The sequence below is a fragment of the Nannospalax galili genome, unplaced genomic scaffold, assembly GCF_000622305.1.
Source record: "Nannospalax galili isolate Female #2095 unplaced genomic scaffold, S.galili_v1.0 scaffold342, whole genome shotgun sequence".
Taxonomy (NCBI): Eukaryota; Metazoa; Chordata; class Mammalia; order Rodentia; family Spalacidae; genus Nannospalax; species Nannospalax galili.
In genome coordinates, this window is record NW_008349359.1 from 2,944,816 (window position 1) to 2,960,646 (window position 15,831).

At 42.0% G+C, this 15,831-nt stretch overlaps 1 protein-coding gene across 3 annotated transcripts; it reads left to right on the top strand.

The window, feature by feature from the left end:
• The first annotated feature begins 208 nt into the window (after nucleotides 1–208).
• On the top strand, nucleotides 209–11,517 carry Ccndbp1 (cyclin D1 binding protein 1). 3 transcript variants are annotated; one of them, XM_008846841.3, is made up of 11 exons: nucleotides 209–447; nucleotides 571–630; nucleotides 870–1,003; nucleotides 3,638–3,719; nucleotides 5,233–5,329; nucleotides 5,510–5,583; nucleotides 6,496–6,572; nucleotides 6,873–7,153; nucleotides 8,380–8,440; nucleotides 10,796–10,842; nucleotides 11,058–11,517. In XM_008846841.3, exons 1-11 carry the CDS (start codon nucleotides 348–350, stop codon nucleotides 11,170–11,172), a joined length of 1,128 nt encoding a protein of 375 aa, XP_008845063.1. In that variant the 5' UTR covers nucleotides 209–347; the 3' UTR covers nucleotides 11,173–11,517. The 3 variants fall into 3 exon arrangements, with proteins under 3 accessions (XP_008845063.1, XP_029426128.1, XP_008845064.1); XM_008846842.3 differs by having other exon boundaries at nucleotides 219–447; nucleotides 924–1,003; XM_029570268.1 differs by lacking the exon at nucleotides 571–630 and having other exon boundaries at nucleotides 214–447; nucleotides 924–1,003.
• Nucleotides 11,518–15,831: the final 4,314 nt, after the last annotated feature.

The window sequence follows — 15,831 nt, forward strand, 5'->3', positions numbered from 1 at the left end:
GAGAAGGTGGGGAAGGCGTGGCCTGGTCTCTAGGAGGGCGGGGGAGGAGTGGCCAGGCATCTAATGAAGGCAGGGGAGGCGTGGCGGGGCGTCTAGGAGAATAGGGGAGGCGTGGCTGGGTATCTAGGGAAGACAGGAAAGGCGTGGAGGGGCATCTAGGAGGGCAAGGGAGGCAAGAGCGTGGAGGAGGCGTGGCCGGGTAGCAAGGCGTGGCCTGATCTCTGGGACGGAAGCGGCCTAGCGCGCTGAGTTGTTGCCGGAAACGACCCGGGTTTTTAGTACCGGAAGTGCTGCGACTGTCGCTGTATGACTTAAGCATCTACCGTAGTACCCTGTGGGAGACTGCGATGGCCAGCGCCGCCGGGGCAGGCCGCATCCTGGCTCCGCCGGTGGAGCAGCTCCGGCACTTGGCAGCGCAGCTGCGGCTGCTGCTGCCTGGAGTGCGGGGTGAGCAGTGGCCGCGGGCGGGCTCGGGTAGGGCGGTCCGGGCCCAGGGGCGCGGGGGAGGCGGTTCTGCTCACCCCTTCTTTTCCTTTCGCTCTGGCCCGCCTCCCACGCTACACTCTCAAGTTGGCGAAGCCCGGGAGACCACCGAGGAATTCAATCCAGAGGTGTTTTGGAGAAGACTCAGTGAGTGTCTCTCCTGTCGCACCTCCCCTGCATTCCTGCATCCCTGCATCCTTGCATCCTGACCCCTTTCCTCTCTGCTGTCGGCTCAGGAGGTGAATACCCTCCCGCGCCGCGTCCCCTCCGCTACCAATCCTGAGCAGTTGAGGCTGAGATATAAAATGATTTCTGGAGTTATTTTTTGGAAACTGTAAGGGTTGAGACGGGGCGTGTTATTTAAGAAATCGGTGTGGCCGTTGCAGCTTTTAACCTTTTCGCTCTACTGGGGCACTTGCCTCCATCTCTGCCACCCCCAGATGAAGCCGCAGTGAAAGTGTCAGGGGAAGCCACTACTCTAACCACAGTCTTCTCTCGACTCCCAGTGCCATCTCCACAGGTGAGCTTCACTTTATGGAATTCTTGTGCTGCCTCCTTATTAGGAACCTTTCACACTCAAACCAGATGTATTTTTCTCATCGGTTAACTGAGATCACAGTTCTTACCTCACGGATTGTTGAGAAGACCAAATCACCAAATGCACAGAGAAGGCAGGTCTAAATTCAATCTGAAATTCAGCCAGGTTATTTCCTCATAACTTTAAAAAAATATTTTATTCATTATTTTTATTTTATGTGTATGAGTGTATTGTCTGCATGTATGTGGGTGCACCCGTGTCATGCAATGCCGCGGAGGTCAGAAGAGGGCTTCTGGATTCCCCTGGAACTGGAGTTAAGGACGGTTCGTGGCTGCCATGTGGGTGCTGGGAATTGAACCTGGGTCCTCTGCAAGAGCAATCAGTGCTCTTAACCGCTGAACCATCTCTCCCGTTCCGCCCCCCCCCCCCAGCTTTTTAAGCCCTTGTTAATTTATAGCTGTTTCACACTCATACCCTCATCTGGACTAAGGAAGCAGGCTTAGAGGCTCAGGTCAAGATTAATAAGCAGTGGAGGTGGAGTTGAATGAAGTCTACCCAGTCAATGTTTAAGATGCACCTATTAGAACCCTTTTGTATTGTATTTTTTATTTATTTTTATTTTTTTATGTGTATGCGTGTATTGCTTGCATGTAGGTAAGTGCACTGGTGTCGTACAATGCCCGCGGAGGTCAGAAGAGGCTGTCAGATCCCTTGGGACTGGAGTTTTGGACAGTTGTTAGCTGCCATGTGGGTGCTGGGATTTGAACCCAGGTCTTCTGCAAGAACAGCCAGTGTACTTAACCACTGAGCCATCTCTCCAGCCCCTGTATTTTTATTTAATCAGTAACATGAAGATGATTTAAACTTCAAAAGATAACAAAGTGTATTAGAATGTGTCCATCCTCCCACCCAGTTCATCTTTTCTCATTCTCATCTACTTTTGTATTATTTCATGTAATTTATCATAGTCTACATATGTATACATTCATGTACATATATGTACATATATATGTGTGTGTATGTATGGCTTTTCACACAGATGATCAGCAGTATAAACACTGTTCTTGACCTTAAAATTTTTTAAATTAATATAGCATAGATGTTGATTCTTAGCAGCTCATAAAAAGTTGTTCAGATCTTTGTAATGGCTGCTTGGTATTAAGTGGAATAACTGTAACCACAATTTAACCATTATCTTATGTGGACATTTTAGACTGTTTCCAACTTGCAACTGTTGTAAATGGTGCTATGGTCTAATTGTCTAATAATATTTGTGTATATTATGTGTGTTGGTAGGAAAAACTTGCAGAGGTGAAATTGCTAGAACAAAAAATTAATGCATTCTAACAATCTTTCATTTTATAACTGAAAATAAAAATAGATGTTGGCTTTGATCAGGAATGCCCTGTGCCCATATTTTTCTAGAGCTACAGGTTGTTGGGAGTAAGTTATTTTGTTTTTTTAATTTAATTTTATTTATTTTTGAGACAGGGTCTCCCTGTAACCCCAGCTGACCTGAAACTCGCTGTGTAGACCAGGCTGGCCTTGATTTCACAGAGATTTGCTGAGATTAAAGTCATATGCCACCACGCCCAGCTGAGAGTGGGTGATTTTAAAATGTTTGTTGCCTTGATTTTTGTAGTAGTTTCAAGTCTCTTTACACATCCAGATGTCTTATTTTTATTTATTTGTTTGTATATTTATTTTTGTGGTGCTGGAGATTGAACCCAGGACCTCACACATGTTATACAAACACTCCTCCACTGAGCTACACCCTCAGCCCTATCTGAATGTTTTTAAATGATAAAAAAAAGTTCCTTCTGCTGTATCCAACTACAGTGATAAACACTCTCTTCTGCATATCTTTAAAGGTTGGTAATAAGAAAAAAGATGAGGTGAATGAGAGCAAAGACTTAGTTAATGGGTCTGATAATAATGGTTGGTCTATATTGAATAAAAGACCAGATGCTAAATATTTTGAGCTTTGTAAGCCAACTACTTAACTCTGCCCTTGTACTGCAAACAACTGTTGACCATGACTGTGTCCTAGTAATATTTCCTTTACCAAAACTGACAGTGGGCTTGCTTTCCCCTCAGGACCATAATTTGCTACCCTAAACACAGTGACTGTCTATCTTATGGCACAGCATAAATACTTAGGATATAAAATAACAGAAATAAGTGTTTCCTTCTGTTTTGTAATGTTTTATTGAATTGTCAGACATTGTTTGATGTCTTGCTAACCCCTTTCTGGTATGGATGAGTATGGTATAAAAGCCTGACACTTAATAGAATTTAAGAAAACATTTGATGATACTGTACAGATGTCTGATCTCTTCCTCAGTAAAACAGGTTGACAGCATTGATGTAAACTATTTCCTTCATTCCTTCATTCTTCCTTCCTCCTTCCTTCCTTCCTTCCTTCTTCCCTCTCTCTCTCTCTCCCTCCCTCCCTCCTTCCCTCCCTCCCTCCCTCCCACTATGTAGCCATAGCTGACCTGAAACTCACAGAAATCCATCTGCCACTGCCTCTCAAGTGCTATGATTAAAGGCATGTGTCACCATGCCTGGTTTTATTTGCTTTCTTTATTCTGACATTGGTCCATCACTTCATAGGAAACCCAAAGGATCTGTGAACAAGTCCATGTTGCCATCAAGGCAGTTATTGCAGTATACTATTCACTTCCTAAGGATGAGGGTAAGTCATTGGATATACTTTGGCATTGCATTTGTAGGCTATATAGATAGCTAATAGATTGCTTATACAGTGGATTATATCCTGAGATGTTTATCATTCTTCAGTTTTAAATATTTAACTTTCCCCTATAAAATAGAGTCAAGGATAATTTTACAATGCGAGTGACTTCTGTAAGCACTCCATTATACTAAGGTACAGATGCTGTGTTCCTGACATTATTGCTCCTGTCTCGCCTGACTCTTTAAAAATGTGTGTGTGTGTGTGTGTGTGTGTGTGTGTGTGTGTGTGTACACACTCATGCTATGGTATACATGTGGAGGTCAGAGGACAACTTTGGGGCATTGGTTTTCTCCTTCCATCATGAGTTCTAGGGATCAGATTATCAGGCTTGAGTGTCAAGCACATTTACCTACTAAGCTATTACACTCCTGACTCCCTGCCTGACTCTTAAGGCTTTTGTTTCCTATAGCCCCAGCTGACCTGGACTTCAATATTTACAGAGTCTGGCCTCAATTTCACAGAGATCCACCTGCCTCAGTCTCCTGAGTGCTGGAATTAAAGGCACCACAATGCCTTTAGGCTTTAAATTTGTTTCTCTTCAATTTTTTAAATTTTACACGTGTGTAGGTGCACACACATATATGTTTGTGTGCACACAGATGCACATGTGTATGCACATTTTTGTGTGTGTGTTTATGCACACGTGCACCTGCATGTAGAGACCATAGAATAACCTTGAGTGTTATTCCTCTGGAGCCGTCTATCTTGGGTTTTTTTGTTTGTTTGTTCTTTGTTATTTTGATTGTTTTTGAGTCAGAATCTCTCATTGGGGTTCACCAATTCAACTAAGGCTGGCTGGCCAGTGAACCCCAGGGACCCTCCTGTCTTGCCTCCTGGGTGCTGAGATTATACCTTGCCTGGCTTTTTTATATGAGTTCTGGAGATTGAACTCAGGCCCTCATGCTTCTGTGGCAAGCACTTTACTGACTATGTTATTTTCCTAGGTCCTAATTTCACTTCTCTTTCCAACTCATTCTAACTACTACAGATGCTTGCTGAATCTCAGCTCCACACCCATGCTCAGGCCATCCCTACCCTTCTCCACTTGTATTACATCACACCCTATTTCTATATTCCTTCACAAGTTAAGGATCCACCAGTCTTATGCCTTGATTATAGTTATGTCAAAATTATAAATGTATACATGTCATAGTTCTCGGGGTTACTCAAATGACTTAAGTTTCCAATGTTTTATCTACCATTGACAGAGGACCAGTGCCTATGAATACATATGTATGGAAAGATTTTGTCCCAAAACAGTTGGAGAACAGCTCTAAGGAATGGTGGAAGGGGCAATAGAATGGCACAATGATATAAAACCTGAGTTTTGCAGTGGCACGTGATGTAAAGCATGCGGGTGCCTGTTACCTCATAGTTCCATAATGCAAAGACTCAGGTAAGCACATAGTGACTCGTGAAGGCCAGGCTGTTTACTGTTTGGATTTGGTGATAGGAATCACTCTGAGAAAGCTGGTGCGGAGTGCCGCTGTGGACATTGTGGATGGCATGGCTCAGCTCCTGGAAGTGCTGCTTCTCCCTCCAGCTCAGAGGTAGGAGTGCCACAGTGTGGTATAACAGTCAACGGGCTTCCTCAACTTGGAGGGAAAACTCATCCCTACCACAAAGTTATTGATAGCTGACAATGATGATGAGCAGGAGGGAAGCTTTTAGGAGACAGGAAAGACAGGAACCTAGGTTATTGATCTGTCCGTATTAATTCCTTTTCCTAGTCCTGAGAACAGTGACCTTATTTCCTGCAACAGCGTCTGGGTTGCGTGCGAGCAGGTGCCCAAGATACCAAAAGGTGGGTAAGAGTGGGAAGTAAACCACCAGCTGCTGGCCAAAGCAGAGAGGCCTCTTATATCTAACTTCCAGTGTTGTAGCACATGTGTTTTCTTTCTTTCTTTCTTTCTTTCTTTCTTTCTTTCTTTCTTTCTCTCTCTCTTTCTCTCTTCTTTCTTTCTTTCTTTCTTTCTTTCTTTCTTCTTTCTTTCTTTCCCTCTCCCTCCTCTTTCTCTCTCTCTCTCTCTCTCTCTCTCTCTCTCTCTCTCTCTCTTTTTGGTTTTTTTGAGACAGAGTCTCCCTGTAGCCCCAGCGGGTGTGGAACTCGCTATGTAGATGAGGCTGGCCTTGAACTCAGAGATTCACTTGCTTCTGTCTTCTGAGTGCTGGGATTAAAGGTATATGCCACCATGCCTGACTTTGTGTTTTAATTTTTATAGAGTTTAGTGATGTAATCTATAGTTTACCATCAGTATTAATAGGTTTTAGTACTTTTTTGCCATTTCTCATACTGATTTTTGGTTTTGTTTTGTTTTGGCAGTGCTGGGATTGAACCCAGGCTATGCCAGGTGAATACTCTATCACTCAGCTCTATCGTCAACCCCTGTTTAAGTTCAGACTTCTCTTGCTATGGCTCTGTCTCTTGTTGAATAGATATGGCTTATTCTGTTACTGCTCCAGGAGCAGGATTGGGGAGCACCCAGAGGTGGGTATAAAGTAGAGCCAGGCAGACTAAAACTGGTTATCAAGAGGACTGTGATAAGAAACATCATGAGACCATTTCATTTCTTCTTGTGGGTTTTTTAAAAAAACTTTTTAGCATCTGTGTAGGTAGCAGAGATGTAGTGAGAAGAGCTTTACGTTAAAGCAGTTTTGTGGTCTTAAGAGAATGGTTAGGCTTCTCTGATTCTAGTGCTTCTGGTTTTTCACTCAGATAACAAAGCTGCAGCCCTTTTAATGCTGACCAAGAGTGTAGATTTTGTGAAGGATGCACATGAAGAAATTGAGCAGGTGAGAGAACTTTCCTATCTTTCCTGGTCATTGGAAAGCAACTCCGTCACGAGTAGATGAAAACTGACAGGGACTTTCCAGAAATCTGATTCAATAATCTCATTTCCACTCCTGTCCTGTCTTCCATCTCTCACCATACTCCTTCCTGTCCTTAATACCATTCCTCTCTATTCCATTGCTGGACAAGGACAGTGAGAACATGGTTTATGAAAGGATTCTGTTTTGTAGCTGTTACTGAAGAGTTCGCTAATGGTGGTGGTTTTATGTGTTTGCATTGACATATATCATGGTACTTCTTAGGCTGTGGAAGAATGTGACCCTTACTGTGGTCTCTTGAATGATTCTGATGGGGACAACTCTGACAGCCACAATGCTGAGAACAGTGTGTTGGGGTTTCCAAGCAATCAGGACTCATACTGGTCAGAGGAAGATCAAGAGCTCATAATCCCATGCCTTGCATTGGTGAGAGCATCCAAAGCTTCCCTCAAGAAAATCCGGATCCTAGTGGCAGAGAATGGGAAGAAGGATCAGGTGGCCCAGCTGGATGACATTGTGGATATTTGTGATGAAATCAGCCCCAGGTGAGTGTGTGTCCCACTTGAGGTAACAGGAGCATTCTGATCTGAGTTTGTGCTGCCACTCTGTGGGTTTCCTCACTTTTTTATATTTTGAAATTTTTCAGATTTTTAGGAAAGTTGAAAAAGTACCTCAGTAAATAGCCCTATATCCTTTATTTACCTATTCACACCCCCATTTTTATTCCTTGATAAATAGGTACCATATGTTTTTCTTAAACCATTTAAGAATTATAAACATAAATGATTTTTCACCCAAAATATTTTAGCAGCCATTTTCCAAGAGCAAAGACATTCTTAGTATCACATCCAAGAACTTTAATATTGTATATAATAATATCTAACACATCTTTCCATCTGTTTCAAAATATCTGACATAAATTCAGTTTCTCCAACATCTCATCTGTTTAAGTTTCTTGAAATCTAGAACAATCCCTATCCTTCCTAGTCTGATTTTTTTTTTTTAGATTTATTATTTTATAATGTGTATGTCTGTGGGTTTGTGCATGTGAATGCTGGTGCCTGCAGAGGCCAGAAGGTTGTGTCATATCACCTGGAACTGGAGTTACAGGTGGTTTGCTAGCTGTCATGTGGATGCTGGGAACTGAACTTGGGTCCTCTGCAAGAGCTAGAAGTATGTGCTCTTAACCACTGAGCCATTTCTCCAGCCCTTCTGGTTTGATTTGAGATTGCCATTTCAAAATTACACAAGTTACTTCTCTTGTAGAATGTACAACAATTTGGATTTATAAGATTATTTTCTCATAATTATAGTAAAGTTAAACATTTTTGGGCAAGAATATCATTTAGTTGAGTGTTTTGTGCTTCCCTCTACATCCTGTTAGGAAAGAATATGATGTTGGTTTCTTCTTATTGGTGGCACTAAATTTGGTCACATGGTTAAAGTGGTGGACTCGTTAATAAAAGCACCTTTAACCCAGCATGTTTAGTTAGCTTTCACTGATGAACCCTGCCAATATCATTACTAAATTATTTCAAATCCTCTTGTTTTAACTGAACTGACCATGCTTCATCCTGTGAATCAAGCGTATTTTTACCTCAGGTTCCTAGTAAAATTGGGTATGTTGTTTCAGTAAATACTGGTTGAATTGATTCTGGATTGCTTGTCTGCTTATTCAAATTAATGAACCAACTTATTTGTATACTCGAAGCAATCAAGCTGAACTTTGTCTTTTTTTTGGTTAATGGTTAAATTTGCCTTCTATTCTTAGTGTGGATGATTTGGTGCTGAGCATATATCCACCTGTGTGTCACCTCACTGTGCGGATCAATGTAAGTACCAACTTTGAAGGAATGGGTAGGGACCTAATTGGTAGAATTGCAGTAGTTGCTGGTGTTTCCTCTAAGCTATAGCACATATGTTTGTCAAACGTGTGCAGGTAGAATAGTTTCACAGTTCTTGCATATATTTGTGCTTGATAAATACTGGCTGAATTTGAATTATAATAATTGTGTGCCTTGATACTACTCTCTTCTCTAGCCACTTGGTAATCATTTGGAAAAACACAAAGATCTTAGAAAATGGTGCTTTAAAGAGTCAAATTCTTTTATTAAAATTTTTTATTTATTTATTGTGTATGTGTGTCTGTGGGTGTATGTATACATGCTCATGCATGTGTGCAGAAGTCAGAAGCGGGTATTGAGTGTCCTGTTCTGTCACTGTCTTTCTGTCACTGAACCTGGAGCTAGGCTGGCAGCCAGCAAGTTACAGCCACCCCCTTGTCTCTGCCCTCCACAGCTCGCTCGCTCTCTCTCTCTCTCTCTCTCTCTCTCTCTCTCTCCCCCTCTCCCTCTCCCCCTGCCTCTCTCTGCCTCTCTCTCCCTCTCCCTTTCCCTCCTTCCCTCCCTCCCTCCATCCTCTTCCCCCTCCCTCCATCCCTTCCCCCCCCTCTTTGCAGTCATGTTACTAGAGTTGTATTATTTCTATAAACTCCAATTCATATCACTTATGTTATTGGGAAGAGAAGTAAACTTGCCAAATGGTTTAAATTTTATGGCGAGATGTATCAATTCTAATATTGGATAAATTAGATGGTGATAGATTCAGATGGTAGATTCATTAAATGTGTAGCCACTTTCCGTAGAACAAGCGCTTTGGAGTATTAACTCTTTTTTGGCATTAGCTTTAAAAAAAATGACTTCCTGAGTTCTAAATTTCTTTATGAAGATGTCTTATCAGCTGTCCCAAACACAGTATCTAATGTAGTAATTTAAAAATATGTGATATCTGTATATATATGTGTGTGTGTCTTATTTTATGTTATTGCCATATATCCATCCTGTGTTTCTTTTTATGTTTTGTTTTGTTTTGTGGTGCTGGGGATTTAAACTAGGATATTGTGCATATTAAGCAAGGGCTATACCACTGAGCTACAGCCCCAGATCCCTAGATCCCTAGATACTGGACTTCTTAAGGTTCTATGAATGACATTTAAAAAATATTTTATTTATTATTTTTATTTTATGTGTATGAGTGTATTGCCTGTATGTATGGAAATGTACCCATGACATGCAATGCCCACAGGGGTCAGAAGAGGGCGTTGGATCCCCTGGAACTGGAGTTATGGACAGTTGTTAGCTGCCATGTGGGTGCTGGGATTTGAACCCGGGTCTTCTGTAAGAACAGCCGGTATTCTTAACTTCTGAGCCATCTCTCCAGCCCCTAAAAATCATTCTTATTGTATAACTCAGGCTACCTTTGAAATCACTATTCTCTTGACATAGTCTTTGAAGAACTAGGACTATATATTCCAAATTAAAAATATTAAGAATAATGAAGACATTCTGGGTGTGGTGGTGCATGCCTTTAATCCCAGCACACTGGAGGCAGAAGCAGACAGACACTATAAGATCCAGGCCAGCCTGGTCCCCATAGTGAGTTCCAGGCCAGTTGGAGCTACAGGGAGATCCTGTCTCAAAACACCTAAATAAATAAATAAATAAATAAATAAATAAATAAATAAATAAATAAATATTATCAACATTATTCATAAGATCTTGCTAAGTAGGAAATAATCCATAATCTTACCTAACCTTAGTCTAATCGGCTTTTTTAAAATTATGATTTGTGTGTTTGTGTGTGTGTGTGTGCGCGTGCTTGCATGCACACGCACACACTGCAGTGTGTGAAGGTCAGAGAAAAGCTTGTGAGAGTCCCTCTTTCCACCATGTAGGTTGCAAGGGTCATACTCAGATTGTCTGGTGTGGATCATACTCAGATTGTCTGGTGTGGCAGCAAGTGCCTTTGCCCACTGAGTCATCTTGCTAGGCCTAATCAGCAGGGTTTTTTTTGTATATTTCTTCAAGACTCTTTTTTTTTCACTTGGGTGCTTGGAATTCAAACTCAGGTCCTCATGCTTGCTCAGCAAGTATTGTTCCCTGCTGAGCCATTTCTGTAGCCTCCTTCAAGGCTCTTTTTTAAAATGATTCTTGGGGTTGGGGATTTAGCTCAGTGATAGAGCGCTTGTCTAGCAAGTGCAAGGCCCTGGATTTGGTCCTCAGCTCCGGAAAAAAAAAAAAAAAAAAAAAGACAAAAATAAAAGATTCTTTTATTTTATCACTTGGCTCTTTTCAGATATTCTTTTGATGGCAGGCTCAGGGTGAGTAATTTCTCTGTTTCTTTTCTAGTCTGCAAAACTGGTGTCTGTTTTAGTAAAGGCACTTGAAATTACAAAGTAAGTATGACAACTTCTCCCAGATGGCTTGAGAATAAAATTACCTGTCCAGATATTTTCAAGAACTAACTGCTCTGACCCCCATTTTGAAGAGTAGAGAAGGGTGGGGGTAGGGGGTGGCACAGCTGAGTTTCTGTGGAGATGCTTACTCCTGAGGTGGGCTTTCCCCTGGCATTGTGTTAAATTTAACTTCTTTTCTTCTGTTTTATTCCTAGAGCAAGTCATGTGACTCCCCAGCCAGAAGATAGTTGGATCCCTTTGCTCATTAGTTCTGTGGACCACTGCATGAACAGAATTAAGGAGCTCACTCAGCGTGTCACCCAATCATGAGAGTTCGTGCTGTTCTTATTCCCCTCTCGCGACCAGAGCCAAGCTCTAGTGTCTACTTTTAGAAATGGAGTTATAATAGAATGCTTGCTGGATGGAAATGAAGGTCCTGTCTGGATTTAACCAGAGATTATCAAGATTGTTAGCTGGGCCAGATTGGCAGTTATTTATAAACCATAAGAGTGTGACATATTTCTGTGCTAGGCAGAAAAGAAATTTATATGAATTTGTGCTCCCAAACTGTCTTAGAGATTCTTAGGGAAGGTGTTGTGGTCATTTGACATTTATTGTTTTATTGTTAAAGATTTTGATGATCTTAATAAAATGCAAACCTGCCAGTGAAAATGAGTACTCTTTCAGAGTGTCTTGTTTTTAATCTTTTCCTGTATTCGTCAAGCTTCTGAATATTATATATTGTGCATATTCCTTAAAAGCACCCACTCTTTTCTTGCCCTTTCCTTCCAGTTCCCTTTTTCTCCTAAACAGTTTTACTTCTACTGTACACACACACACACACACACACACACACACACACACACACACACAGATCTAATTTATGTAAAATCTAAGAACCAAAAATGAGAAGAAACCTTTGTCTTTCTGTTATTGGCATGATTCCCTTAATATGATTATCTCCAGTCCCATCCATTTTCCTGAAGATGACTTCATTCTTCTTTATGGTTGAAAAACTGCCATTGTGTATATATATATATCCTATTTTCTTTATCTATTCTATTGACATCTAGGTTGGTTCCATAATTTGACTATTGCAAACAGTACTGCAATAACTTAATATGCAAGTATCTGTGATATGTTGGCTTAGAGTCCTGTGGATAAATACCAAGGGTGGTTTTCCTAGTCACTTTCTATTACTGTGATAAAAACACTGGCCAAAACAAACTTGGGAAAGAAAGCATTTGTTTTATCTGACATCTCCCAGGTCACAGTTCATCACTGAGGGAAGTCAGAGCAGGAAACTGGAGGCAGGAACTGGAGCACAGACCATGGAGAACACTGCTTACTGGCTTGCTCCCCTGACCTGTGCTTAGCCTGCTTTCTTATACAATAACAGGATCACCTGCCCAGGGGTAGCAACACCCACAGTGAACTGAGCCTTCCCATGTCACTCAGCTGTCAAGAAAATGCCCCACAGACATGGCCACAGACCAATCTAATGGAGGAAATACCTCAGTTGAGGTTCTATCTACTCATGGGTGTCAAGTTGACAACTAAAGTTATCCAGCATGTGGTATAGCTGGGTCATGGAAGATCTGTTACCAGTTTTTTGAGAAACTTCCATAGGGACTTTGATAGAGGCTGACAAGTTGACAATCCCACCAGCAGCATATAACATTTCCCTTTTGTCAGTATCCTTGGCCAGCTTTATTTATTTTTTAAACTTATTTCTTGTGTGTGCAAATGATTGTGTGTGTGTGTGCACACGCGCGTGCGTGTGTGTGTGTGTGTGTGAGTGCAGGTGCGTGGTATGTGTGGAGGTCAGTCAGGACAACCTCAGATGTTGGTCTTCACCTTCCACCTTGTTTGAGACGGTCTCTTTGTTGGTTGCTATGCTGTGTACTCCAGGCTAGCTGGTTCCTGAGCTTGTCCCCATCCTCCTCCTTCCTGTAGGATCTCTGTGATTATAGGCATATGCTACCATGCCTGGCTTTATGTGGGTTCTGGGGACCCAAACTCAGGTCCTCATGCTTACATAGCAAGTGCTTTACCCACCGAGCCATCTCCGTAGCCCGATATGGGGAGACTGCGCTCTCTCTGGGCGCAGGGTGCACTCACTCCCTGTGGATCTGCAGACTGCTCTGGGAAGCGGCGGCTCCGGGAGCCGCGGGTGCCCTGCAGGCTTTCCCGGCGGCAGCTCGGGCCTGTGTCTCTGGAGCTTCTTCTGCTACTGGAGCATTGTCCAGCCGGAATCCCATCTCTATTCCACCCGTGTACTCTTCCTCAGGATGCGAGGCTCCTGGCCACTGAGCCACGCAGGGAAGGAGTACAGAGACGGTGAAAACTAGTGTGTCCGTGGGTCGGTAACGGAGAGTGCTGCCCTCCGGGGGAATCAGGTCGCTGGTACACAAGACTCAAGGCTCGGCTCAGTCTGTGCTTACAGCTTTATTCTCTCTGGGACCCAATCTCTGGGACCCAGTCTCTGACCAAATCTCCCACTATTAAGAGAAGGCTAGGATATTTTATACCATGGGGGTGGTGGTAAAAGCTTTGGCTGTTAGATGCTTTGTGAGGCATTCTATTTACATGTGGAAGTGGCTTTCTGTCACACTGCTAGACTGCTGGCCGCCTGGAAAAATCACACAGGAAGGCATGGTCTGCTTAGAGCCAGAGGCCATGTTTATGTTAGGGCATTTGTGGCGGCCACTTCAAAGGGAGAGACAGGAAAGATGCCAGGAAGACATCTTGCTATGAAAGGAGGCCGCAGCACATAACCTGAGCTGCATGAGCTGTCCGGTGTGAAGGGGCTTCCACTTTGCATAACAGAGATCTCCCAACAGCCCATTACTTTTCTTTTTCCTTCCTTCCTTCCTTCCTTCCTTCCTTCCTTCCTTCCTTCCTTCCTTCCTTCCTTCTTCCTTTTCTTTCTTTTTTTAAAAGTTCTAATTTTTATGTGTATATGTGTGCCTGTGTATGTGTCACCTGTGTGCAAGTGCCTGTAGAATCCAGAAGAGGGCTTCTGATTCCTCAGAGCTGGAAATACAAGTGGACATAGGTGCTGGGACCTGAACTCAGGTCCTGTGGAAGAGCAGCAAGCACTCTTAACCTCTGAGCAATCACTGCAGCCCCCTATTATTCTCTTAAGGACTGCCATTCTGACTGGGGTAAGATGGGATCTCAATGTAGTTTTGATTTGAATTTCTCTGATGACTAATGAGATTGAACTTTTTCTTATGTTTTTTGGCCATTTATATATCATCTTTAGAGAATTGTTCATTAGTCCATTTATTGATTGGATTTTTGGATTTCATGTTTGGCTTTTGGGCTCCTTGTTTATTCTAGATATTCTCTGTACAGCTGTCTCCTCACTTGTTTCCTCTGCTGTGCAGAACCTTTACTTTCAGAAGGTCTCAGTTGTCAATTGTTGGCCTATTTCCTGAGCAACTGGAATCCCAGTAAGTCCTTGCTTATGTCTGTATCTTGAAGTGCTTTTCCCATTTTTTCCCTGGGAAATTTCAGAGGTTTAGATCTTACATTAAGCTCTTTGATCCAGGAGCTGGAGAGATGGCTCAGTGATTAATAGCACTGGCTGCTCTTGCAGAGGACCTGGATTCGATTTCCAGCATCCACGTGGTGGTTGACAACTGTCGGTAACTCCAGTTCCAGGGGATCCAATGCCCTCTTCTGACCTCTGTGGGCATTGCATGGCATGGGTGCACTTACATGCATGCAGGCCATACACTAATACACACAAGCTAAAATAAAAATAAAACGTTTTAAGTTAAAAAAAAGATTTTGGGGGCTGGAGAGATGGCTCAGCAGTTAAGAGCACTGACTGCTCTTGCAGAGGACCCGGGTTCAATTCCCAGCACCCACATGGCAGCTATGAACCATCCTTAACTCCAGTTCCAGGGGAATCCGATGCCCTCTTCTGACTTCCATGGCATTGCATGCATGACATGGGTACACTCACATACATGCAGGCAATATACTCATACACATAAAATAAAAAATATTTTTTTTAAAAAAGATCATTGATCCATTTTGGAGTTGTTTTTTGTGCAAGGTAAGAGACAGGGATCAAATTTCATTCTTCTACATTTGGATATCCAGTTTTTGCAACACCGTTGTTGAAGAGGCTATTTTCTTCAATGTGCATTTTTAGCATCTTTGTCAAATATCAGGTGGCTCTAGCTGTGTGGGTTTATATCTAGATTTTCTATTCCACTGATCTACATGTCTTTATGCCAGTACCATGCCTTTCTTTTTTTTTGTTACTATGGCTGTAATATATCTTGAAATCAGGTATGGTGATATCTCCAGCATTAATTCATTATGCTAAGGATTACTTCGGTTATTGGGTTTTTTTTTTCCTTTGGGTTTATTTTGGTTCTTCTGTTTGAATTTAAAAAAATGTTTTTGTGAAAAATGACACAGGGATTCAATCTGCATTGAATCTGTACATAGTTTTTGGTAGGACAACCATTTTCACAATATTGATTTTTTTTTTTATCCATGAACATAGGAGGTCTTTCCATTTTCTACTGTCCTCTCCAATTTCTTTCTTGGTGTTTTGAAGTTTTCATTGTAGAATTCTGCTCCTTCCTTAGTTAAGTTTGTTCCAAGGTATTGTTTGCTTTGTTGAGGCTATTGTGTGAATGGAATTTTCCCCTGATTTCTTTCTCAGTATGTTTGACATTGGTATATGGAAGGCTACTGATTTTTGTACGTTAACTTTGCATCCTGTCATTTTCTTGAAAGTGTTTATCAGTTCTAAGAGTTTCCTGGTGGAGTCTTTATGGTTTCTTATATACAGTCATAACATCTACAAATAGAGATACTTTGACTTCTTCCTTGCTTGTCCCTTTTATTTCTTTTACTGTTAAAGACTTTAAGCTCTGTTGAATAGGAGTAGAGAAAGCGAACACCCTTGTTTTGTTCCTGATCTTAGTTGAAAGGCTTTGAAATTTTCTCCATTTAGCATGA